Source organism: Pristiophorus japonicus, chromosome 18, assembly GCF_044704955.1.
Source record: "Pristiophorus japonicus isolate sPriJap1 chromosome 18, sPriJap1.hap1, whole genome shotgun sequence".
Classification (NCBI taxonomy): Eukaryota; Metazoa; Chordata; class Chondrichthyes; family Pristiophoridae; genus Pristiophorus; species Pristiophorus japonicus.
In genome coordinates this window covers 90,698,318-90,725,503 of record NC_091994.1, presented here as the reverse complement: position 1 = coordinate 90,725,503, position 27,186 = coordinate 90,698,318, and the positions used below count along the sequence as shown (strand labels likewise).

The 27,186-nt window shown below is 41.3% G+C and overlaps 1 protein-coding gene across 1 annotated transcript in view; it reads right to left on the bottom strand.

Moving 5' to 3' along the window:
- Positions 1 to 7,625: 7,625 nt before the first annotated feature.
- The window catches only part of ube2j2 (ubiquitin-conjugating enzyme E2, J2 (UBC6 homolog, yeast)), a 41,077-nt gene continuing 21,516 nt past the window's right edge, over positions 7,626 to 27,186 (bottom strand). The window contains exons 3-7 of the mRNA XM_070860963.1: positions 22,224 to 22,264; positions 20,209 to 20,311; positions 16,669 to 16,807; positions 10,654 to 10,734; positions 7,626 to 9,429 (exon numbers count right to left, since the gene is read on the bottom strand). Coding sequence (XP_070717064.1) covers positions 9,151 to 9,429; positions 10,654 to 10,734; positions 16,669 to 16,807; positions 20,209 to 20,311; positions 22,224 to 22,264 — 643 coding nt within the window. The 3' untranslated portion in view covers positions 7,626 to 9,150. The remainder of the gene's footprint in view (positions 9,430 to 10,653; positions 10,735 to 16,668; positions 16,808 to 20,208; positions 20,312 to 22,223; positions 22,265 to 27,186) is intronic.

Here is a 27,186-nt window from a genome sequence, read left to right as displayed (position 1 = left end):
GTCCCACACAAGAGATTGGTGTGCAAAATTAAAGCACATGGTATTGGGGGTAATGTACTGACGTGGATAGAGAACTGGTTGGCAGACAGGAAGCAGAGAGTCTGGATAAACGTGTCCTTTTCAGAATGGCAGGCAGTGACACGTGGGGTGCCGCAGGGCTCAGTGCTGGGATCCCAGCTATTTATAATATACATTAATGATTTAGATGAAGGAATTGAGTGTAATATTTTCAAGTTTGCAGATGACACTAAGCTGGGTGGCGGTGTGAGCTGTGAGGAGGATGCTAAGAGGCTGCAGGGTGACTTGGACAGGTTAGGTGAGTGGGCAAATGCATGGCAGATGCAGTATAATGTGGATAAATGTGAGGTTATCTACTTTGGGGGCAAAAACACGAAGGCAGAATATTATCTGAATGGTGGCAGATTAGGAAAAGGGGAGGTGTAACGAGACCTGGGTATCATGGTACATCAGTCATTGAAAGTTGGCATGCAGGTACAGCAGGCGGTGAAGAAGGAAAATGGCATGTTTGCCTTCATAGCTAGGAGATTTGAGTATAAGAGCAGGGAGGTCTTATTGCAGTTGTATAGGGCCTTGATGAGGTCTCACCTGGAATATTGTACTTAGTTTTGGTCTCCTAATCTGAGGAAGGACGTTCTTGCTATTGAGGGAGTGCAGCGAAGGTTCACCAGACTGATTCCCAGGATGGCAGGACTGACATATGAGGAGAGACTGGATCGACTGAGCCTTTATTCACTGGAGTTCAGAAGGATGAGAGGGGATCTCATAGAAACATATAAAATTCTGACAGGACTGAACAGGTTAGATGCAGGAAGAATGTTCCCGATGTTGGGGAAGTCCAGAACCAGAGGACACAGTCTAAGGATAAGGTGTAAGCCATTTAGGACTGAGATGAAGAGGAACCTTCTTCACTCAGAGACTTGTTAACCTGTGGAATTCCCTACCGCAGAGAGTTGTTGATGCCAGTTCATTGGATATATTCAAGAGGGAGTTAGATATGGCCCTTACGGCTAAAGGGATCAAGGGGTATGGAGAGAAAGCAGGAAAGGGATACTGAGGTGAATGATCAGCCATGATCTTATTGAATGGTGGTGCAGGCTCGAAAGGCCGAATGGCCTACTCCTGCACCTATTTTCTATGTTTCCATGTCCCTTCCTGTCATGCTCTGGTTTTCTTTTCCCCCAGTGCTGCCCTGCTCCATTGCCTTCTCCTTATTCTTTGACTTTTTAAATTTTTTGCTCACCTGAACCCTCCACCTCACTAATTAGGTTTAAAGCCCTCTCTATAGCCCTAATTATTTGATTCACCAGGACCCTAGTCCCAGCACAGTCTCAGTGGAGCCCATCTCAACGTAACAGCTCCCTCTTACCCCAGTACTGGTGCCAGTGTCCCATGAACCAAAACCAATTTCTCTCACATCAGTCTTTGAGCCACGTGTTCAACTCTGATTTTATTTACCCTATGCAAATTTGCCCTTGGCTCAGGTAGTAATCCAGAGCTTATTACCTTTGTGGTTCTGCTTTTTGATTTGGCCCCTAGCTGCTCATAATCCCTCAGCAGAACCACGTTCTCAGTCCTATCTGTGTCGTTGGTACCCACGACAACTGGATCTTCCTCTAAGGATACTGTCACCTTCCACTACATGACTTGCTTCCACTTTAAAAGTGAGTTCTCAGGTGACTGAGAAGTCCAATGCAGGACCTACAGCCTGTCACAAGTGGGGCAGACAGTGGTTGAATGAAAGGGTGATCGGGGAGCCTGGCTTCACACACGCTCCTTCCGCTGCCTGCACTTGGTTTCTGCTTGTTCTCGCCGATGGGATTCAAGGTGCTCAGCGCCCTCCTGGATGCTCTTCCTCCACTTTGGGCGGTTGTGGGTCAGGGATTCCCAGGAGTCTGTGGGGATGTTGTACTTTATCAAGGAGACTTTGAGGGTGTCCTTGAAGCGTTTCCTGCCCACCGGGGGCTCGCTTGCCGTGTGGAAGTTCTGCGTAAAGTGCTCGCTTTAGGAGTCTCGTGAGGGGCATGTGAACGATGTGGCCCTGGGAACACTATTATATGCATGCTGTTCTGGGAACCCAATCATAGGAACAATATCAGAGCAGCGGAAACGGTACAGTGAAGATTCACAAAAATTATACTGAGAACATAGTTATGAAGATCATCTTGAAAAATTGGGCTTTTTCACTGAACAGAGAATGTTAACAGACGACCGAATAGCGGTTTTCAAAATTATCAAAGGGTTTTAGAAGGTGATGGAGCCAGTGGCACTTCTAATCAAAGTAATCGATGGATCTCTCAGTATCAATTACCTTTTCCTGCTGGGGGAGGGGGCTCCATATTTTCACTACTCTGTGTAGAAGTGCTGTCCGACATCACCCCTGAACGGCCTAGCTCTAATTTTAAGGTTATGCCCCTTGTTCTGGAATTCGCCCCACCGGAGGGAATAGTTTCTCTCGATCCACCTGCTCAACCTCATTGTCTTTGGACAGTCCAAGGTTTCTCTGTCGTTGACTTATGACCTGCAGCTGCGTCATGGCTCATTGACGGAGGGGGCCGTTTGCTAATTCAAGGATTCATTCATCGGCCTTTTGATGGGATTGCCTCCATCAACGCTCCTGCTATCCTCCGCATTCAACTGCCACCGGCACTTTCGAGGGGTGGCCAGGTTACTAAACTGTCCACTGGTAGTCGATGTTGATCAAGACCATCTACTGTCATTACATGAGCAGGTTGTAACAACAACTCGTATTTATATAGTGCCTTTAATGCAGTGAAATGTCTTAAGGCACTTCACAGGAGTATTATAAGTTAAAGAATTTGACACCGAGCCACATAAGTAGAAATTAGCGCAGGTGACCAAAAGCTTGGTCAAAGAGGTAGTTTTAAGGAGTGTCTTGAAGGAGGAAAGAGATAGAGAGGCCGAGAGGTTTAGGCAGGGAGTTCCAGAGCTTGGGGCCTAGGCAACAGAAGGCACGGCCACCAGTGGTTGAGTGATTTATAATCAGGGATGCTCAAGGAAGGCAGAATTAGAGGAGCGCAGATATCTCAGGGTGGGGATGTGGGGCTGGAGGAGATGAAAGAGAGAGGGAGGGGTGAGGCCATGAAAATAAGAATGAGATTTTTGAAATCGAGGCGTTGCTTAACCAGAAGCCAATGTAGGTCAACGAGCACAGGGGTGATGGGTGAGCAGGACTTGGTGCGAATTTGGACACGGGCAGCCGAGTTTTGGATCACCTCTCGTTTACGTAGGGTAGAATGTGGGAGGCCAGCCAGTAGTGTGTTGGAAGAGTCAAGTGTAGAGGTAACAAAGGCATGGATGAGGGCTGAATTGAGCTGATATCTGAACTGACTCCGGTAACCATGGCACATGTATTGTTCGAAGAGCGTTGACAACAAAAATGCAACACATTTTTATTAAACTTTATGTATGAGTTTCCAACAGTTGCACAATCCCAGCAATAATTTTTGTTACTTAGTAACAAAACATCACTGTTCTTAGCAATACTAAGACGCTTTGTGATATTCTCTTGATTTGCACGAGGTACAATTAGGTACAGGAACCAATGTGAATTCCAACATGCTTTGTAGAGTCGTGATGACAAAATTCCAGTTCAGATATGCAACAGCTACATGTCTCTGGCTCGAGTTCTTTTTCTATCGGTAACTCGCATTTCCAGTGACATGATTGGAACGGAAAACTGATTTGCAGTTGATGAGAGAACTGGCTTGGGAGATTGGCACAAGAAACTTGAGGGAATTTTTACTTCAGACCGTGTGGAGCCTGTTCAAAGAGGTTACATTTCTGTTATTTGGGACCAATTAGTAACCCTTTAATTGAGGTCTGGAGGTACTGTCGATGATCCTAATTTGCCCCATGAGCCTAGCAGCATTTCTGAGCATTAATTACTTCGGCACAGATGATGATTAGCTCATCAGATGTGAACGTTAGCCAGACCGTAGAAATTGTGATGTTTGCCATTAAACAAATGTTAACTCTTACGATCAATTAAAAAATAAGAATTTGGAAATCATAAACCAGCTTACCAATATGCCCAGTGTTTGCTTTGTGTCTACAACTAATAGATGATTTTTGGTTGCTAACGTACTAATGCTGGTAACATCACTCTCCTGATCCAAGCTTATCTCCAACCACGTCTGCAAACTGCAAAACATGGCAATATTCTCTCAGGCATGAAGAAAAAGAGCAGGCAATACAAGGGCGTGGATTTTAAGTATTAATGTGGCTCAGTGGTAGCATTCTCACCTCAGTCAGGGGGCGTGGGTTTAACTCCCACTCCCAAGACATAATCGAGGAGGACACTGCTGTGTAATACGGAGAGATTTCCTCATTGCTGGGAGGTGCTGTCCTTTGGATGAGATGTTTAACCAAGGCCCTGCCTGCCTGTTCAAGTGGATGTAAAAATCCCATGGTACTATTTGAAGAAGTTCTTTCAGTGTCCTCTCCCATTCATAGAACCGCACACAACTACTGAGCAATAACATAATGCATGTACATATCACACACATCGAATTGCAGCCTCACAAAGAACCCAAAGCTTCACATAATACAAGTATGGTTTTGAACTAGCTATGGTCAATAACAAATTTAACACTCCATATTACAGAGTCACCACACAAGAATGTTAGTACCACTCAGCAAATGTAATATACAATAAAGTATTTTAGCCATATCTCTATGGGACGCATGCCTGGGTGAAACTGTCGATGCCTACAACATTAAAAAGTTCCATTACAGTGCCACCTACAGGCAAAATAGTTACTGTAATGGATTCCAATTAGAGCAAACTTCACATGAAAATGTGATTAAACATGTGCCCGTTACTGTTTATGTAATTTAAGAGGCCATTATCATGGGGACAATGTTTAGGAAAGGGGAAATCCTTGATGCAACAATGTGTGTTGCCACATTTTACAATTGCACACAGAATGGATGAAAAGTGTTCAACACTCTCTTTGAGCCCCCTCTTCCATGCTCAAACCAGGCCAGGAAGATCTCAGTTGCAATTTTCAGTTTGCACGGTCATCTGATTTCAGCCAGGGTGACAGTCAAAGGACAGAATTGGGCTCAACCTCCCAAAGGCCTGTCCCCATTTACAATGCCCCGATGAGGCATTCTTGCCATTACAGGAATCAGTAAATGAGCAAAACAAAGAAAGAAAAAAGAACTTGTATTTATACAGGTCCTATTATGACCGCAGGATGTCCCAAAGCATTTTACAGCCAATGAATGAATTTTCAATTGCAGGCATTGCAGACAAACATAGCAGCCAATTTTCACACAGAAAGGTCCAACGAACAGCAATGAGATAAATTAACAAATAATCTCTCAATGATGTTGAAGGATTAATATTGGCCAAGACAGTAAGAATGTCCCTGCTCTTCGAATAGTGACATAGCATCTTATGCATCCAGAGGGCAGACAGGGCATCAGTTTAATATCTTATCCAAAAGAACTAAGGATACAGGAGTTGCAACACAAGATAAATGAGTGCTGAATGACCCACAGGAATGGTCTAATGGTATTTGAGCATGTGAATGTGACAATCAAGCATTTGTGTGGAAAGCAATGAAATGGTTATCCTAGACGTCAGCAAATCTAGGGAATGCGAGAGTGGTAATCAAGAGCACGTGAGAAGGCAGAGATTGAAAGCATTTGAGAGTACAAGGGCAGCAATGTTGATGGAGCTTATTCTGCATCTAACCCTACTGTACCTGACCTGAAGAAAGATTTGCATTTATATAGCGCCTTCACCACCTCAGGATGTCTCAAAGCTCCTTACAACCAATTAAGTAGAGTACTTTTGAAGTGCGATCATTGTTGTAATGTAGGAAACGCGACAGCCAATTTGCACACAGCAAGCTCCCACAAACAGCAATTTGATAATGATCAGATAATCTGGTCTTTTGGCGATATTGGTTGAGGGAGAAATATTGGCCAGGACACCAGGGAGAACTCCCCTGCTCTAAGAAATAGTGCCATGCGAACTTTTACATCCACCAGATAGGGCAGACGGGGCCTTGATTTAACATCTCATCTGAAAGACAGCACCTCTAGCAGTGCAGCACTCCCTCAGTACTGCACTGGAGTGCCAGTATAGATTTTGTGCTCAAGTCTCTGGCATGGGATTTGAACCCACAAACTTCTGACTCAGAGGTACGCTACCATTGAGCCACAGCTAATCACACAAATTTAGCTTGGTGCTTGTTGGGACAATATAATGCAAACTTTATTCTACAATGATCTGTGGCGCTTGACCTGTGACAGCATAGAAGGTGAGAATTACTGCTGATATTTTTCTACCCCCATGACTGTGATCTCGCAAGAAACCAGGTTCAAGGAGAAGGCAAAGGAAGTGGCTCATTGATAGTCACTCCAGAGACATACCATGGGCTACAAGACCAAACAGGAGAGTACCTGGAACTCAACAGAATCAGCAACAAGTTTGATGGGACCACGCAGGTCAAGCTTTACTCGGCATCTAATCTGGGACAATATAAAAGTAGCTAAAGTTATTTGTGAATTACTAACCTGGCATACAGGTATCGCCTGAAGGGGCTGAAACACAGCCAGAGTAGAGCAATCTTCCTGAGGGACGGACTGAGAAACCTGTACAGATATAACTGAGAAATAACATTCACTCAACAGCAGGAAACAATCTTTCATTATTTTGATTACCTATTAGATCCTCTGGAATGGAAAAGTCCAGATTTTTCTGACCCTATCATAATCATTATTCCCAAATCTCACTACTGAACCTTTGCAGTTCTGTTTGCAAGCCTCAAGTACCCTTGCACAAGATACGCAGAGTACTGAAACTGTGACAACCAATATTTTTACAAATTTAACATAAAAATCCCATTTAGCTTTTTATAGCCTTTGCTACTTGTACTCCACTCTCAAATAACCGCTGTTCCTCCACTCTATTAAAGATCTTAACAGTTAGGGTATACCTGTACTTCCTTTTACTTCCCTCTAAAATGTACTACTACACATTTCGCTGCATTGAATTACTGAATCTGCCCACTTTAACTTGTCTATGTTCTTCTGCAATTTCCCTCATTCTTGCTCACAATTTGGCAGGTCATTAATTTGGTTTCACCAGCAAACGTCATATTAATTTCTACTTCTGCCCATGTTCAAATTATTTATGTAAATGGTAAACAAGAGTTCTCAGCACAGATCGCAGGGGATCGCCACAACCTACGTTCCATCAATCCAAAAATCATCCCAACGATCCCTACTTCCTGTCACCACCAGACATCTAGCAGTAACCTCAAAAGGGTAACGATGAGATGAGGAGATGACAGATTGGAGGAAAATCTGGTACAAAAGGGATTAACTGCACTTCTAGTTTCGTTTGTGATAAAGAATTTATTGATTTTAAAAACTGAAACACATCAGAACATAAACCTACCGTATATTGAAGTCAACTTTTTTTTTTTAAAGTTCAAAATACATCTTTCCGGGCAAAGTTCATTATCATTTACGTTGAGGTTTGTAGTTTTACTCATACTTTAACAGGGGGAAAAAAATGGTTAATTTTAATAATCTTGTGGATGATGCGGAGAGGCCTTGCAAAGTAATAACTTTTATGCTCGTCAGTTTAATGAATTTGCATTGTTTTTCCAATGTTCAGTTTTCAATAATTGCAAAATACAAAGTCACCAACACTTTCTCAATTCCAATGCAGCGTTCAAGAAACACACTTTTCAAAGGCTTGACAAATATTTTGTACATTATAAAGTAGAACTGTAGAAACTTAATGAATGACAGACATTTCCCTACTCAATACTTTCAGAATAAAATTGTAGACTTTATGCTTACGTTAACATCAGTCTATTCATGGAAAATAAGTAACAACGTATTCTGGAAGATTTTTTAGTCTTTTTCAATGACGTTAAAGACAAGCAATGATATTACTAACATATCCTGTAAATTTTATTGATAGTCAATTTACAAAGCAGTCATTGCTATTACGCACAACATGCTCATTTCAGAGTTACAGCCGAGTGGGACAGGAATAACTATATTCAGGGAATTATTTTAATTTGGCAAAAATGAGTGCTCTTCAGTCAATTGCTTGTTAGTTGCTTTAACAGTATTCCAAATATCCTATTTGAACATTTAATGCCACCCATTAAACTAGGATGAGGCATTGCAAAGATCTTGCTGTTAACAGTTTGCAATTAGGTTAATTGCTAAGTCCATCAAAAGTTTATACAGGTTTTTTTTGGAAAAATGTATTGCAAAATTCTAAAGATATTGTTTAAGAGGAAAGACAGACCAGAAATAAGCAGCAAATTATTGTCCATTACAGTATTGCTTCCAGCGATACAAGTGGTGCATTTTGAGCATCTTTTCTTTATGGAGATAAATTACAAAAAAGAAAACTCATTTATAAATTATGGTTTCTGTAACTGTTTTGCCAAAGGGTTACCCATAAAACCTAATGAGGAAAAGCCTGTAATTAGTTGCAGGAATGTGCGTAAGGTCTCGATTTCTCATGTGGTCACTTATTTTACACTGGACGACCAATGTGGCACTCTCATCTTTCCCCAATTTTACTAAAACAAAAAGCACTTTTTAAAAAGTTATTTTAAGTCCACACCCATTTTTATCCTGCTTAACGTTTAATTTTTGTATTTTATTTTTATTCCAGAAATGCTTCCAATATATTCTAAATACAACATTAATATAAATACATTAAAAAGTCATATTTATGTTGGGGTATAGATTTTTAATCATTCTGAAGTAAACAATTAAAATCTGAAAATGCTGCTGCAAAACACGCCTCCTTTTAGAAATAGCACTAGTTTCAGATTCACCATAATTAAGAGGCATAATATTGGTCACCCACTGTAAAATATGCATGACCTGCACAGTAAATCTGAACCTTCTGCATATTCTTGAACTATGTTAGCTCCGTTGATCCATACATCTGTGAAAGAAAACCATAGGCTCCAGTTGGTCACTTTTTGTACATATACTAATGTAAATTTAATTACATCACTCCAGCGCACAGTCTTACTCTTCCCCTTTCTGCAACGTTTCCCCAAAAGGAGTCCGATTTGTTTGCAAGATTGCAATGATTTGGTCTCTTCAGCAGCTTTATTCTTGTGCTATGCTTCGTAACACATACTTCACTGTGTAGGCAAAGGCTGCAAAACCAACAATGACGAACAAGTTTGCTAAAGCTCCCCCTAGGAGTCCGTGGTTTCGGTTGGCCTGTTGAAGCCCTTGGTGGTTGCCAGCTGGTAGCACTGCATGGCCATTAAGAAGCGGCATACCATTCTGGTGCACTTCACCATCGGGGATAACATCTGGTAGAGGCAGGGCCTGAGCCCTGTTACTGAGTTCTTCTTGTGCTCGTTGCTTTTCTTTTATTTCCTAGGGGCACGAGAGAATAAAACTAATGTCATTAAATAGATTTTGTTTGAAACCTCCTGGTTTCTTTTCTTGATATTCTGTCCCTTCAATCCCAACTTTACTTCATGAATCCTAACCTTCATCCCAGAAAAATATTGACCTAGAACTCTCCACAAGCTTACAACTATTTTAGCTGAACCTATAAATCAAGTGTCCCCTTATTAAAGGGGGCACTAAAACCGACAAATCAAACATAAGGTGACTGATGACACTGTAGAGTGACAATGGTGTTACGACCTATTAGAAACTCTTTAGCTCAACAAACTTTAGTGTAGCACGAGAACAGAAAGCAACTGCAAATACTTGATTGCAAGATATGCTCAAACTCCACTCTCAACCTAAAACTCCTGCTCAAGAGTATTGCTTCAATGTTGCTGCCAGTACTTAACCCTTAAGGGCATCTTAAATTTCCCGAATCAGCTTTAACCACTTTTCTACTGGCACCTGCGTAGATTACATTCCAAAATACCAGCAGTCATGAGCTGCCTCCTGACATTTATGTGACTAAATCTGACTCCTTTAATCTGGTAGCAGAATCATAGACAGACAGAAAAACACGCCTACGATTCTGCTACTGAAATAAGGAACATAGATTTAGCAGCATAGACGTTGGAAGCTGCTCACTAATGCCAACCTCAAAGCATTGGTAGAAAACTGGCTATAGCTCACTGCCCAATATTTACCCTTCCTATAATTAGGTGGCCAGATATAACTCCAGATGCAGAACTAACCATCATATATATGCAGCAACACAATCTCTTATGACCTGTACTCTATCCTTCTATTAGTGATCCTGTAGTTTATTCATCTTTATTTACTGAAGCTAAACACTATGATGGTTTCATAGATTTATCTACAATGATCTCTTTCCTGATCAACATGCACCACCTCTGTTCTATTTAATAGCTACACCCTCTTTCTGATTTTTTACTTCCATTCTAAAGATCCTTTTGTACCCATTCACACTAAATGAAACTTGCTCCGACTTGCCCAGTCAACGAAAGAATCCAAATGCTTGTGAATCCGGTTTCATTGATTCTCATTACTACCGCTGCCTATTATGATATCTGCTGACTACCAGATTTTGCTTACAATACAATTGGCCGGCTCATTTTTATACATTCAGAAATAAAATAGCAAGTGTCCAAGATTGTCGATACAGCTGGACTGCTTATGAACACTTACCTCCACTAAATCTGGGAAGAGCTCACAAAACACTTTATCCTTTAGATTAAAAGCACTGCTTTGGGCAGCAAGTTGCCTTTTCTGCCAAGTAAAGATTCAAAATATTAGCATTACTTTTAATTCATTCAAGGATTAATATAAACTGCCACAAGACAATTTAAAATGAATTATTTTGCCAATGAAAATAAAACACTTCAGCATGTATTTTTAAACAAATTCACAAGTGACCTTTCAAAGACTGCAGTAAAATCTTTGTATCAAAAGCTCATTTCTATCATGGAATGCACTAATCAGTACAAGTTGCTATCTATTAAATATGATGGGCTGCCTTAAGATTCTAATGGTATTGTGCCAGTAGGTGGCAGCGCCAGCATTCTCTCTCTTCTCCCCCCCCCCCACCACCCAACCACAGTGCTAGATTGTGTCTCTCAAATCTCACTGCCCCCACTAAGCAAGATCTTTTGACCATAACCCCCTCTTCTCCCAAAGTCTTCTTCCCCTTTCCTCAGCTCCTCTTCCCCATCCTATCTACCGTCTTCTCCTTCCCTTTCCTCCACCTGCTAACCCTACTTGACCTAAAAATTTAAAATTGGGCTCCAAGTGGAACGAGTGTTAGACAATATTCAACATTGTGTTTTGGGGACATTTTAAGAACATGCAGTGGAAACTGGTTTGTCAAATAAACAAAGCACCAAGTACATCAAGGCTAAAAGAAAAAGGCAAATAGGGAGGGAACTTTGCATGTCAGCTGAACTACATCCAAAGAATGAGGAGGACAATACTTGCAGCAGATAATCTAATACTTCTCATTCAAACTCTCAAACAAATGCAGCATGCTGAAGCAGCACAGAAAGTGAGCTGGAAAGCTGAATAAGAGGGCAGTGTGGAGCACATTACAACAATTAGACCTTCAACTCAAGTGATGATGTAGGATTGGTCCGCACTCCTGTTCAGGATATCAACGATGACATTCTGTGCCCTCAAGGCTTTGTGCAGGATGATGGTTATATGCTAATAATATTGGTGCCACATCTGTACCATGTTGAGACACAGCTCACACAAGTGGTGCTGTCTATCCAGACCATCAGTGTCCTTTTACATTTGGGCAAATGTTTCTTGAATGTAGCACAATGGCACAAGCAATGCTTTAGTTACATGGAGGAGCTTGTATCTGAAATCTATTCAGTATATTGGTCTCAACACTATCAATCGAGGTATTTGCTAGCTCCTGTTTATTCAACAACCTGATACAATAGAGAGCAGAGAGCGTTTTGGGGACTACTTCGTTTACAATGGCACATATGCTTTCACAAACATTTTGACTGTCTACCTACATTGGTGGCCAGATAACAAAACTTGGTTGATAAATACACTAGGTCCAAGAGTGAGACCTCACTTGTGGTAAAGCTTCTTGAATAGAAAGACATACGTGGGAGCAGAACTAAATATCAAATAAAATGCAACAGATCCCAGAATCTAGGGAGTGGGACATTTACCCATGCTGTCTAACTAAAAACATGCAGCTTCCCTCAAAAATCTGTGTCAAATGTGCAGACTATTTTTAATGTCATCTGATTTTACTAACAACAATTGGACCATGGCTTAGTGGGCTCAATCAATGCTGGCACCTGGTGGCAAAAGGATGCTGTTAAAACATTGACTACTGCCTTGGCTAAAGACTTGATCAGTATCAGTACCAACACCAGCAAAACAGATCTTGCAAAGCTCTGGAACTTTCAGAAGTTTCGAATGGCAGGATACTTTAATCAACTGGCATTTATGGGAATAACATTCTGAAAACTCATGGTTTGAGCAAGTGAGAATGAAATATATTCACACTCCACCAATGGTTCATTATCAAGTCGCAAGAGTATAGCTAGTCAGACTGATAGTTAGCCAATATTCTTCAAACAAGTTTGCATCAGTTTCAACACTTGCCACCGCAATGAGTTTTTCTAATTTGGCAGTGCCAGAACACATTAGAGCGAAATTAGTTTGCAAAGTCAGTTGCGGTGGAGGAGGATTTCCTGGAGTGTATTAGGGACGGTTTTCTAGACCAATATGTCGAGGAACCAACTAGAGGGCCGACCATCTTAGACTGGGTGATGTGTAATGAGAAAGGACTAATTAGCAATCTTGTTGTGCGAGGCCCTTTGGGGAAGAGTGACCATAATATGGTAGAATTCGTTATTAAGAAGGAGAGTGACAGAGTTAATTCAGAGACTAGGGTCCTGAACTTAAGGAAAGGTAACTTTGATGGTATGAGATGTGAATTGGCTAGAATAGACTGGCGAATTATACTTAAAGGGTTGACGGTGGATAGGCAATGGCAAACATTTAAATATCACATGGATGAACTTCAACAATTGTACATCCCTGTCTGGAGTAAAAATAAAACGAGGAAGGTGGCTCAACCGTGGCTAACAAGGGAAATTAAGGATAGTGTTAAATCCAAGGAAGAGGCATATAAATTGGCCAGAAAAAGCAGCAAACCTGAGGACTGGGAGAATTTTATAACTCAGCAGAGGACAAAAGGTTTAATTAGGAGGGGAAAAATATAGAGTATGAGAGGAAGCTTGCTGGGAACATAAAAACTGACTGCAAAAGCTTCTATAGATATGTGAAGAAAAAAAGATTAGTGAAGACAAACAGGTAATTATAGACCGGTTAGCCTGACATCAGTAGTGGGGAAAATGTTGGAATCAATTATTAAAGATGAAATAGCAGCGCATTTAGAAAAGCAGTGACAGGATCAGTCCAAGTCAGCATGGATTTTGAAAGGGAAATCATGCTTGGCAAATCTTCTAGAATTTTTTGAGAATGTAACTGGTAGACTTGACAAGGGAGAACCAGTGGATGTGGTGTATTTGGACTTTCAAAAGACTTTTGACAAGGTCCCACACAAGAGAGTGGTGTGCAAAATTAACACACATGGTATTGGGGGTAATGTACTGATGTGGACAGAGAACTGGTTGGCAGACAGGAAGGAGAGAGTCGGGATAAACGGTTCCTTTTCAGAATGGCAGACAGTGACTAGTGGGGTGCCGCAGGGTTCAGTGCTGGGACCCCAGCTATTTACAATATACATTAATGATTTAGATGAAGGAATTGAGTGTAATATCTCCAAGTTTGCAGATGACATTAAGCTGGGTGGCGGTGTGAGCTGTGAGGAGGACGCTAAGAGGCTGCAGGGTGACTTGAACGGGTTAAGTGAGTGGGCAAACGTATGGTAGATGCAGTATAATGTGGATAAATGTGAGGTTATCCATGTTGATGGCAAAAACACGAAGGCAGATTATTATCTGAATGGTGGAAAATTAGGAAAAGGGGAGGTGCGAAAAGACCTGGGTGTCATGGTACATCAGTCATTGAAAGCTGGCATGCAGGTACAGCAGGCAGTGAAGGCAGCAAATGGTATGTTGGCCTTCATAGCTAGGGGGTTTGAATATAGGAGCAGGGAGGTCTTATTGCAGTTGTACAGGGCCTTGGTGAGGCCTCACCTGGAACAGTGTGTTCAGTTTTGGTCGCCTAATCTGAGGAAGGACATTCTTGCTATTGAGGGAGTGCAGCGAAGGTTCACCAGACTGATTCCTGGGATGGCGGGACTGACATATGAGGAGAGACTGGATCGACTGGGCCTGTATTCACTGGAGTTTAGAAGGATGAGAGGGGATCTCATAGAAACATATAAAATTATTATGGGACTGGACAGGTTAGATGCCAGGAAGAATGTTCCCGATGTTGGGGAAGTTCAGAACCAGGGAATATAGTCTAAGGATAAGGGGTAAGCCATTTAGGACTGAAATGAGGAGAAACTGCTTCACTCAGAGTTGTTAATCTGTGGAATTCCCTACCGCAGAGAGTTGTTGATGCCAGTTCATTGGATATATTCGAGAGAGTTAGATTTGGCCCTTACGGCTAAAGGGATCAAGGGGTATGGAGAGAAAGCAGGAAAGGGGTACTGAGGTGAATGATCAGTCATGATCTTATTGAATGGTGGTGCAGGCTCGAAGGGCCGAATGGCTTACTTCTGCACCTATTTTCTATATTTCTAAGCCATGGTTTTGAATTGATACAGAACACAACTCTGCTGATGTTGCTGCTTCGGAACATTCTTGGGACCGGCTCTCTGTGCGAGTTGGAGGTCTACTTCTTTGACAAGCTATCAGAAGCATCTCTGAATCTATTAAATGAAGTCATCCAAGCTATCAGGATCTCTTTCCAGTACATTGAATGGTCATAATAAGCCCCGGTGTAAAACTTGAACAGGTTGCACACCTCGAAAGATCATGTGATGTTGACAGATAAAGTTTTTTGGAAAGGCTAAGTGGCAAGATGAATAGATTTTAAAAGCAAACACTGACATCAACTGAAGCAAAACAAATCATAACCAATGAACTTAAATATCAACAGCAAATATTTCAAAACCAGAAACTTCAAAAATGTTAACTTGCAAATAAATAGCAAAAAGTAATGGCTACTTTTAAAAAATTCAATCATGCCAGCATTTATTGCCCACCCATAATTGCCCTTGAGAAAGTAGCCTTCTTCAACCACTGCAGTGTGGTTTGGTACAACTGAGTGGCTCACTAGGCAATTTCAGAAGCTAGTTGAGAGTCAACCACATTGCTGTGTGTCTGGAGTCACATATAGGCCAGACCGGGTAAGGATGGCAGATTTCCTTCCCCAAAAGGACATTAATGAACCAGGGTTTTGACGACAATCTGGTAGTTTCATAGTCACCATTATGCATACTAGTTAAAATGACTAAATATGTTCAGATACAAACACTGTGAAGATTAGCTCGTTTACCCAGTGTACTGATAATAGAACAAACTGCACCCAACGACAAAAAGTATTAATATTTTCAGAATGCGGCCTGAAATACAGAAGTGAAATGTGACAATGTGGTTAATATAACTCCTGTACAGTACCAAACTTAAGTAGTGCCCCGGGCCGCCTGCCCCACTTGCATCGCAGCCCAATACATTTGTAAATGGAGACTGATTAATAAAGAAGTATCAAAATGAGCACAAAAGAACATATCGGGTGAGTTTAGAAACATTACCACACATTTTAACAAAGTTCCTTGAGCATAAAATAAAACTGACAACAATTACAGACCTGGAAAAGGAGTGAAAGAGTAGTAGTTATTTATCTTTCTTCACTCCGTTCAAAAAAGGTTTCATGGGGACTTAGTAGTTGAGCACTTGATTTCAAAACAGAAAATAGCACGGTCGAGTTCCAGGAGTGCCCGTTATCTAAACTCACTTGCTTTAGTCAGTGAGTTGTCACTTTTTGCCCAGATCACCCAAAAAAAGGCACTCCAATTGGTCACCTTCTATTAGCTGGGGAGAGTTATGATCAATACACAAGGAGAAATTAGACACAGACATCCCTAACCCTCCTGATGTAGGAGAATGGGAGGCAAGAAAAGAAAGGCAGATTGGAAGAGGATAAAAATACAATTTGAAAGACATAGAAACATAGAAAATAGGTGCAGGAGTAGGCCATTCGGCCCTTCGAGCCTGCACCGCCATTCAATGAGTTCATGGCTGAACATGCAACTTCAGTACCCCGTTCCTGCTTTCTCGCCATACCCCTTGATCCCCTAGTAGTAAGGACTACATCTAACTCCTTTTTGAATATATTTAGAATGGGAATCATAACTTAACATTTCAGGTGGGACTGCCCATAATGAAGTATCCTAGCTGAAATGTTTAAGTACTCTTTTCCTTTAAGATTCCAATTGACCTGCTGTGCATATCCAGAATTTTACAGCTTTTTAAAAAAAAATTGTAATCGCCCAGAGTTCATTCCTCAATATAAAAGTAAAACTAAAATCCTTATTTTATAAAATTCTTCCTCAATTTTCAGGCAGGTAGAACTAATACTCGGTGATCATTGTCATGATCTTTTTTCAGCACAGCAATCCTTACATTCAGTTCAAACCTCAAAAAGCCTACAACATGATGAAAATGAAAGCCTTTTTAGTAATGAATGGAAAGAACTCACTGTATATTCTGAAGTTTCAATACTGCCCAATGTAGGCCCTTTCTCTACCATGAAGCTAAGGAGACCCGTCAGGATTGTAGAGACAGACCAGGCTGGGTTCCAGGTATCTGGATGGAAATCAGTGATTGAAAGACATAACCTGCAAGGAAAAGGTCTTGACTAAAATTATGGTTCTTTTTTCGACAAGGTTAATGCAGCTCCTCAAATCACTTAGCCCACAGATATCCCACATCAACGAACTGGTAAATGGCACTCTCACTCCATGTATTGTAGGCAATTTATCAAAAATATATTTCCCTTTGGGACTCTCAATCTATACAATTTAAAGGTATTATTTTTAAGGCAATACTTAACAACGTGGCTGGATCTCTCACATAGGGAGATCCTGATCTCGGGAAGGGCTTCACAGAGACGATGCTGTGACCCCAGACAGGGAGGCTAGACAGCAGTGTACTTCAGCATCCCCCAATGACCAGTTTCAGAGCATTAGCAAGGTTTTGGAAGATCAAGTATAAAGCTCTTTGATTGAGCAAAGGTGCACTGGATTGTGAGGGAGGAATAGAATGGAAGATGTAAGAACTAAAAATGTGGTTAAGAAATAATGCAGCATTTTAATGGATGCAACGTTTAGAAAATCCTTGCGCCACAACATAAATTCTTCATTTAAGCCTTTCAGTAGGTCAGCACAATGTAAACGCATTAAAGATTCTTACATGGTGCAAAGGCATTTAAATCGGAGTTTTAATTAAATGATTTTAAGTAACATATAGTGTTTGGTAAACTTCACGTTTGTGTTGTCCCTGGGAGCTCAGGCGAAAATATTCAAGTTCACACATCCTTTGCAAAATGCGTAGATCTTCAGATTATAAATTTATGGTGCATGTGTCACATACAACCATTACTTAAACATAAAACAATTACACTGTCCAAAGACTGTCTCTGTGCCATCTCAGGTTATTAGTTATCATTTTATATTATTTTTTCAAAAGTCAGGGTGGCTGGAAATTATTTACCACATTGCTGACTGAAGGCATCAATCACATTATAAAATGACAGAATTGCCATTTCTGCAACAAGTTATTTACAAGAGAGGTTCCAAAAATAGCAAGAGAAATTGTCGCTGAATGGATCTGGGTAGAAGAGTAAAATGAGAAACAGTGAAACCTTAATATATCAAAGTCTAAGTGGCTGGCTAAAAGACTTGGGAAAATATTAAAACACCAACAGACATGCAAATGCAGATCAAGGAATTATATCAATCAGTGGATCTGCAAAATAGCCCTTCTAATGAGCCTTGATTTTTTTTTGGGGGGGGGGGGGGGAAATGGCTTGACTTCTAGCTTTGTAATAAATGCAGAGTATACCATTCAGAACTTACAGTAGGAAGCCTGCCACTATCTGGTTCTTTTATTTAAATATTTTAAAAATCTGCAGCACACACATGCCTCTCACAACAGGTAACATTTTTATATTAGCACAACAAGGGTAGTAACTTCAGTTTACATTGATCAAAAATGAAAGCAATTTACAATCTTGTTTAAAGCAATTACAAAGCGTGTAAACATTTGCTAATTAACTGGGACGTTTAAAGGAACAGACTATTTTTAAGAAAAGACAGTAAGTTGATACAACAGCTGGGTGCAAAAACCTCTCTTTTCAAACTTATTTCAATATGATGTTTCAAAACTTTAATAATGCTCATAAGTTTGAAGACACATGAGGAAAAGCTCATGTCAACTCAGATATTCAGTCTGTTTCACTGGCCTCAGCTCAACAATTGTGGGCAAGCATAAAAGATTCTCTAGCTCATTTCACTTTTCTATTTTTTCTTCCCATGTCCAATTTATTTTCTCCCTCTCCCCCATTCCACACACCAATCACCAGCCAAGAGAGTGAGGCAATGAATCTCAGCCCAGGCCTGGGTTATTGCTGCCCTACAATGAGCCAGTGGGCGTCGACTGGCACAGTGGCACCTTGGAATGATTTGCCCTCCCATGTCCTCGCCTGCTGGGAGGGAAGGGATTCAACTACACTCTGCACCTCTCAATAGCTTAACTGAGATTAGGAATGGCCCATGTTAGGAATCGACTGGGGCTCAGTGACAGATCGGAAATCCATCTGGCTTCAAATAATAAAGGAATCTTTTTAATCTTCGTTATGAGATTTTGGTAGCTAGCCAGCTAGTGATGACTTTAAATTGGTTACTGCTTGTTGGGATCAGCCTGTCTAAGTATAATTAATTGACATTGCTGACTGATACATCACTTCAGAGACAGACGAGTCACCTCAGCTACATAGACTAACTGATGAATAATAGACAGAGGTGTTAGAAACAATTAATATTGTTTACCAGGCTGTAAGTAGGAGACAGCTAATAGTTTATGGGATTGCTGGCCGACTGAGGAAAAAAACGATCACTCCCTGAAGGCAACTTGTTTTGTTTCCACGAGGTAAATATTATTAGGAAAATCTGTCAGGCAGACTGCGTGGCTTTAAAACCCATTTGTGATTTGACACCGGTGTTTTTTTTGAGTGCGAAAGACACTTGATCTTACTGTGATTTTAATTCAGAATTCCAAAGAAAGAGATGGCTTATTTCGGGTCCCAAATCAAGGTTTGTTTATTGAAGTTATGCTTTGTCAAACATGAACAAGCTGGGGCTAGTTGAACACTTTGAATATTTAAGTTGACATATGAGCTTTTCCTCACAGATGTGATCCAGCTTAAGAGCATTATTAACCTTTTGAAACATTAATCATTTAATTTGCAGTACTAGGGGGAGAAATTATTTTACTGTGATCTAGTAAAATCTGCTGTTTGCTCTTGCTCCTGCTTGATTTTACTCCTTAATAAACTTGACATAGCTTAGAACCCGGGAAATACTGTCCATCAGAAAGATATGAGGCATCGTCCAGTCAGCCTAACAGTCACAAAAGGACTTTATCGCCACCACGGACATGCAATATTATCAGATACTTTCCATGTAAGGAAACGCATTGGAAGTGAGGGCTTGCTTATGGAGCGTCTTTTTGTGTTGAGCATGGGGAGTGCGCGCCTGGAGAATGCCTGAATTGTAACACTGGCATCCACTGTGGCTGATGACACGTGAAAAAATGATGATGTTTGGCAAGAACTCCTTCACGCTCATGGTGAGCCTGGACAAAAAGTATTGTATACCCGTCTAGTCATTCAAAAGAATGTTCAAAAATTGCAAATATTTCTAGCATCACTGGTTAATCAAATAGTTTATAGCTTTTGAATTTGTACCAATTTTGAAACCAATGTTGCTTTTTTAATGCCTCCTTGAGTTGGCGTGGACAATTCTGTCGCGTTTGAGGACAGGTGTGTGCCAGAAACTGGAAACGCTAGATTTATTTGTGCATAAACACAGCAAATGTAAATACTAGATCAATGTGAATGACCAGAGGTGAAGGCTGTAGGAAGGAAAAAACCGATGACAGCTACTGTACACTACAAGTTCTTTTACTTTCACATTCACATGACTAATGAAAGGCTTAAATCATGTCCAAAATCTCTTACCGGGTATTGCATTTAAATCTTCCATTTGGTGTGATCATATAAATACTAGGGGGTTTGAAGGGAAATTCTCTGGGGAAAACCAACTTCCCATGATAAAGACCACCTAGATTCGAACAGAAAACAAGAGCACTATCACAATATGTGCATATTTCATTTTTATATATTCAGTAGTCAAAACTTGAAACACACCATTCTTTATTGCACAAAGGTCCCGACTTACAGCCCAAAGATTTTATTAAAAAAGGGGGTAATTCAAAGTTGCAACGTACTGCCACAGCAGTCCTACCTGCTCTTTCGTTGGCAGACTCTCTGCCTTCTCAACCTGCGACTCCCTCCTCAGGGCACTCCCCCTCACCTCCCCCTCACTCTCAGCCTTCGGGTCTCACATTTTGTGACCGGCTTCTGCCCTTACCTGCCACTTGCCCCGGACTCCCACTCACTGCCTAACCTCGGCTTCTTAACTTGGGAGATGCATTGGTCTTTAGAAACAAATAAATATCCACATTTCTACATTCTTATATTTTTATAGTCTCTACACTCTTCTTGCTGCTTAGAAGCCAATCGGCTTGCACTAACTCACCTATATCCAGCAGGGTGGCAGCATAACTTTGCCATTAAATGTTTAAACTGAAGTTAAGATTTTGATCTTATCAAACTCTTTTTTAAACAGTGAATCCATTCATGAACAGAAATTAAAATGCATTGTTACATAATTTTCTTCATCCATAACCAGTGTATTCATCCAGTAAAATTGTGTGGATGGAAAATTGCACCACAACAACTTTATTTATATAGTGCCTTTATAGTAGTAAAACGTCCCAAGGCGTCTAACAACAGTGTTATGAAGACAAAACAGATAAATGTGACACCGAGCCACACAAAAAGAAATTATGGCAGATGACCAAAAGCTTGGTTAAAGAGATAGGTTTTAAGGAGCGTCTTAAAGGAGGAAAGAGAGGTAGAGAAGCGGAGAGTTTAGGGAGGGAGTTCTGGAGCTTAGGGCCCTGGCAACTGAAGGCATGGCCACCGATGGTTGAGCAGTTATAATCAGGGATGCTCAAGAGGCCAGAATTTGAGGAGCGCAGACATCATGTGGGGTTGTGAGACTGAAATAGATTACAGCTATAGGGAGGGGTGAGGCCATGGAGGGATTTGTAAACAGAATGAGAATTTTGAAATTGAGGTGTTGTTTAACCGGGAGCCAATGTAGGTCAGTGAGCACAGGGGTGATGGGTGATAATGATTTGGTGCGAGTTAGGACACAAGCTGCCGAACTTTGGACGACCTCAAATTTTCGTAGTGGAGAATGTGGGAGACCAGCCAGGAGCGAGTTGGAGTAGTCAAGTCTAGAGGTAACAAAGACGTGGATGAGGGTTTCAGTAGAAGAGCTGAGGCAGGGGCGGAGGCGGGCAATGTTACGGAGGTGGAAACAGGCGGTTTTAGTTATGCCGCGGATATGTGGCTGGAAACTCATTTCAGGGTCAAATAGGATGCCTAGGTTGCGAACAGTCGGGTTTAGCCTCAGATAGATGCTAGGGAGAGGGATGGAGTCAGTGGTTAGGGAACGCAGTTTGTGGCAGGGATCAAAGACAATGGCTTCGGTCTTCCCAATATTTAATTGGAGACAATTTCTGCTCATCCGGAACTGGATGTCGGACAAGCAGTCTGACAATTTTAAGAGACCATGAAGGGGTCGAGAGAAGTGGTGGAGAGGTAGAGCTGGGTGTAGCACACACAACTTGTACATTGCATTCGATACTCGGAGGATGAATAATGAAATGACAATACTTCAAACTTTGACACCAAGAAATGTAAATTTAAATCTTGCCATTACTGCTCAGCTATGGAATGTCAAAACAGCACATCAGTTAGAAAGGTGTATATTTAGCATGTAGTGTAGAAACCAGTTTATTATGGAATGATAAGCACGACTAAAGAGTGTGATAAATCAAAGTGACATTAATACACCAACCATCAATTATTAATTCAGAATATGCAGGAATGCCAATACATACCCTCATACGGTGTTTTCTCAGGGCCTCTAACCACGTAATGCCTAGCAAGAAATGGTAAATGTTAAGGAAACCACAATTTTGCATGCTCTGCTTCCCGAATAAGGCCATTCTGTACTTAAATTGAGCACGGACCTGGTCATTTGCAATCTAGTACAACAATAATTTTGCTGTAACCTGGTACAATCCCATGGTGTTTCGGAAGTCTTTAGAATTGTCATTTTTAAACCTTTGGCGAGCAAATTTACACCTGAACGTAAAATTAGAAGCAAGAGATTGACCGTGATGGTGGGGAATGAAATGGCATCAGAGTAAAACTCCGAGGAGCATTGTTACAGTAATTCTACCCCAGTGGATGAGAGGCTACAACAAGTGATTTATTATCACTTAGACCTACCAAGAAATTTTTACTGACCTGGCATTTTTACAGAAAATAAAAGGGCGTGGCTGAGAGTCGTGCTGCAAGTGTGGAAATTTATGAGATTTGACACGGTACGCGATCGGTTATTTTACGCAGAAATCAAGGGTCACAAATGACAGATGGCTGTGACTTTTTCCAACATTTTTTGCTCTTGTAAATGGCTCGACAACAGCTTCCAAAATCAGACAGTGCCTTTTACAACGTGAAAGCTGCAGCTTTTACTTTCTGCCGCAGTGAGGCGATGCGGTTTCGGTCAGGGATGTCTAATATGTTAGCGACGAGTCACACGTGACTAATTGGGAATCCAGATATGGCTCATTTTGATCAGTAAACAAAAGACAAGTAATAGATTCCATCGATGGGCATGTGATCTCAATACTCACATTTGCACAATGTGCACTTTAAACTTGTTTGTTTTTAAGTAAATATACACGTGAAGCACATTCACCTGTACTGCAAGGAGTTTTCAACTAAAATTAGTCCATGTGGCTAAAACAGTGTCGATGTAGCCACGCCTGTGCTAGTCAGCAGTTTCGATTGGACAGCACTGGCCTTGGTAAAGCAAGTGACCTCAAGCTAAACAGATTGCATGTGGTGCCGCAGGAGCCTTGCTGTTTCCTCTGTCGATCCACAAGGCAGAAAACATTCACAATACGAGACCATTTTATGCAGGTTAAAACTACTGATACATGATTAAACTGGTTCTTAAAAATAGAATAATGGGCAAAGTACTGTACAGCACAATTGGAAACTTATATTGTGTGCAGCTGGGTGAATTGCTTGAAAGATTTGGTTGTTTCCTCCCCCAGCTGCTCTTGGAAGGTAGCAAATATAACCCCGCTATTTAAGAAGGGAGGAAGAGAGAAAACAGGGAACTACAGATCAATCAGCCTGACATCAGCAGTAGTTAAAATGCTAGAATCTATTATTAAGGACGTGGTAACAGGGCTCTTAGAAAATAATAGGATTGGGCAGAGTCAACATAGATTTATGAAAGGGAATCATGTTTGACAAATCAGAGGTTTTTGAGGTTGTAACTAGTAGAATAGATAAAGGGGACCCAGTGGATGTGGTGTATTTGGATTTTCAGAAGGCATTTGATAAGGTGACACACAAGAGATTATTAAACAGAATTAGGGCTCATGGGATTGGGGGTAATATACTAGCATGGATTGAGGATTGGTTAATGGACAGAAAACAGAGAGTAGGAATAATCAGGCCATTTTTGGGTTGGCAGGCTGTAACCAGTGGGGTACCACAAGGATCGGTGCTTGGGCCCCAGCTATTTACAATATCACATGGCTCCGGCTGGGGGGGGGGCGGAGAGGAGGAGTATAGAATGTTGCAGTGCAAGGGGTGTCGCAGTTGTGTGGGGCGGACTAGTTGGGCCGGTGCTTTACCTTTCCGCCATTGTTCATTGGTTTATATGTAATCTTCAGGGCTGCTGACCGAGGGCCGTGTGGCTCTTTGTCAGTCGGCACGGACACGATGGGCTGAAATGGCCTACTTCTACGCTGTAAATTTATATGTTTCTCTATCAATGATTTGGATGAGGGGATCAAATGTAAAATATCCAAGTTTCCTGATGCTAGATGGGAATGGAAGTTGTAAGGAAGATGCAAAGAGGCTTCAAGGGGATATAGACAGTCTGTGAGTGGGCAAGGACATGGCAAATGGAATATAATGTGGAGAAATGTGAAGTTATCCACTTTGGTAGGAAAAATAGAAAAGCAGAGTATTTTTTTAAATGGTGAGCGATTGGCAAATGTTGGTGTTCAGAGGGACCTGGGTGTCATTGTACACGAATCATTGAAAGTTAACATGCAGGTACAGCAAGCAATTAAGAAAGCAAATGGTATGTCGGCCTTTATCACAAGAGGATTTGAGCATAAGAGTAAAGACGTCTTACTGCAATTACATAGGGCCCTGGTGAGACCACATCTGGAGTATTGTGTACAATTTTGGTCTCCTTACCTAGGGACAGATATACTTGCCATAGAGGGTGTGCAAGGAAGGTTCACCAGACTGATTCCTGGGATGGGGGGGGATTGTCCTATGGGGAGAGATTGAGTAGACTAGGCCGACATTAGAAGAATGAGAGGTGATCTCATTGAAACATACAAAATTCTGACAGGGTAGTTGCAGGGAGGATGTTTTCCCCTGGCTGGGGAGTCTAGAACCAGGGATCACACTCTCAGAATAAGGGGTCGGTCATTTAGGACTGAGATGAGGAATAATTTCTTCACTCAGAAGGTTGTGAATCTTCGGAATTCTCTATCCCAGAGGAAGCTCAGTCGTGGAGTATATTTGAGAGAGAGAGAAATCGGTAGATTTTTTGATATTAAGGGAATCAAGGGATATGGGGATAGTGCAGGCAAGTGGAGTTGAGGTAGATCAGCCATGATCTCATTGAATGGTGGAACCCTTTTAATATAGAAGCACTCTCGTTGAAAACGACAAAGAAAACAGAATGTTAACATCCTTTGCATCTTGGTATACAATGGGATGATGGCAAGGAAGTTCTGTCTCATCACAGGAACGTTCCTGAATTTCTATTAACTCATCATAACACATTAGCCTGCCCCTCACACCGGCATGAATTCACAAAAGTCTGTGGAAAATCACACAGAATCCCGATGAGCAGCAAGCACGTTATCCAATTCCAAACATGGTGCTGTCAGTAGACATTCTAGATCAGAATAATCAGAAGTATGCAATCTACCCCTCACACGTCACGCAAAAGATCTGTCGGAGGTTGCTTGGCTGTCACGCTGATAAATTAGGTTTTGTGATCTAGCAGCCCAAACACTGGGCATCCAGGAGGCATTGTGGTTCATCAACAGAACTGTATATCACAACCTTTACTCTGCCATCATCATTAAGACCAGAGACAAACGTGGTTAAATGAAAAGTGCTTGGAAGGGCAGGCCAGGAGCAGCGCAAAGCATAACATAAAAAACATTTTTTTTTAAATCTAGGGCAACAGATTTATTTTGAGTCTCATATTTAAATGAGAAAGAAAAATGGCAGGTGAAAGGTTTTTGAAAAAGCATTTGGTGCCACTAGATCAGTTCAGGTTCTATTTTCGTTTGACTGATTTCTCAGTTACAGTTCCGATCTGTTGCAGCCGAGAGGATGTAGATTTTTTTTATAAAAAGAATTAGATGGGCTCAGTTTATTTTTCCTTAGTGGTTTATTTTGCTCAGTGCGCACAGCTACAGTGCCGATTTTTCACTACTTCGTGTAAAATTGAAGCAAAGCAAGTGAAAGTGCGTCACAGAAATGTACATGTAGACAGTGTATCGGTGTCAGGATGACAGAAACTGCACCATTGTTACATGAAAAATTTAAGTGTCAAAAGGTAATTTTAAGTGCAAACTTAAAGAAACCACAAAAGGAGTTAAATTAGCCGTGGATGAAGTTGAAAAAATCCCCAAAAGGGCTCATTAGATGGAACACACAGTCTGTCCAACCAATGCAGAGCGGCAATCAACAAAGCCAATGAATCAATCTGCGTCCAATTGGTTCGTAATTCATTCATGGATTTTCGCCTGCACTATTCGGTCAGGGAGTCCATTCCATGTATTGATCACTCGTAAGACCTTCCAATACTAAATTTGCCTTTTACTAAATTGAACTTGTGGCCCCATGTCCAACTGTCTCAATTTAATTTGAAATATTTTTCCTAGCGTACTGTTCCATAACATTTACTGAATGACAGAGCCAAGACAGTAGAATATAAGTCTCAGGAACTAAGCAGCAAACTGTATAATGCTTTAGACGTCGAGTGATGTGCCCTGTTCTTGTGCCCAAGAGACACAAGGGAGACATTCAAGCATTGGAGGCAATTAAGAGGAGAGCCACACGGCTGCTCCCTGGTGTTAGAGGTTTAAGTTTGAGAAAAGACTGAAGAAACTTTTGCTTTCTAGCTTTGAAAGGAGGTTATCTTCGAGACTACAAGTTAGTAAATGTAATGGATGTTTCCAGTAGAGTGGATAAGGGAGAACCAGTTGATGTGGTATATTTGGACTTTCAGAAGGCTTTCGACAAGGTCCCACACAAGAGATTGATGTGCAAAGTTAGAGCACATGGGATTGGGGGTAGTGTACTGACATGGATTGAGAACTGGTTGTCAGACAGGAAGCAAAGAGTAGGAGTAAATGGGTACTTTTCAGAATGGCAGGCAGTGACTAGTGGGGTACCGCAAGGTTCTGTGCTGGGGCCCCAGCTGTTTACACTGTACATTAATGATTTAGATGAGGGGATTAAATGTAGTATCTCCAAATTTGCGGATGACACTAAGTTGGGTGGCAGTGTGAGCTGCGAGGAGGATACTGTGAGGCTGCAGAGCGACTTGGATAGGTTAGGTGAGTGGGCAAATGCATGGCAGATGAAGTATAATGTGGATAAATGTGAGGTTATCCACTTTGGTGGTAAAAACAGAGAGACAGACTATTATCTGAATGGTGACAGATTAGGAAAAGGGGAGGTGCAAAGAGACCTGGGTGTCATGGTACCATCAGTCATTGAAGGTTGGCATGCAGG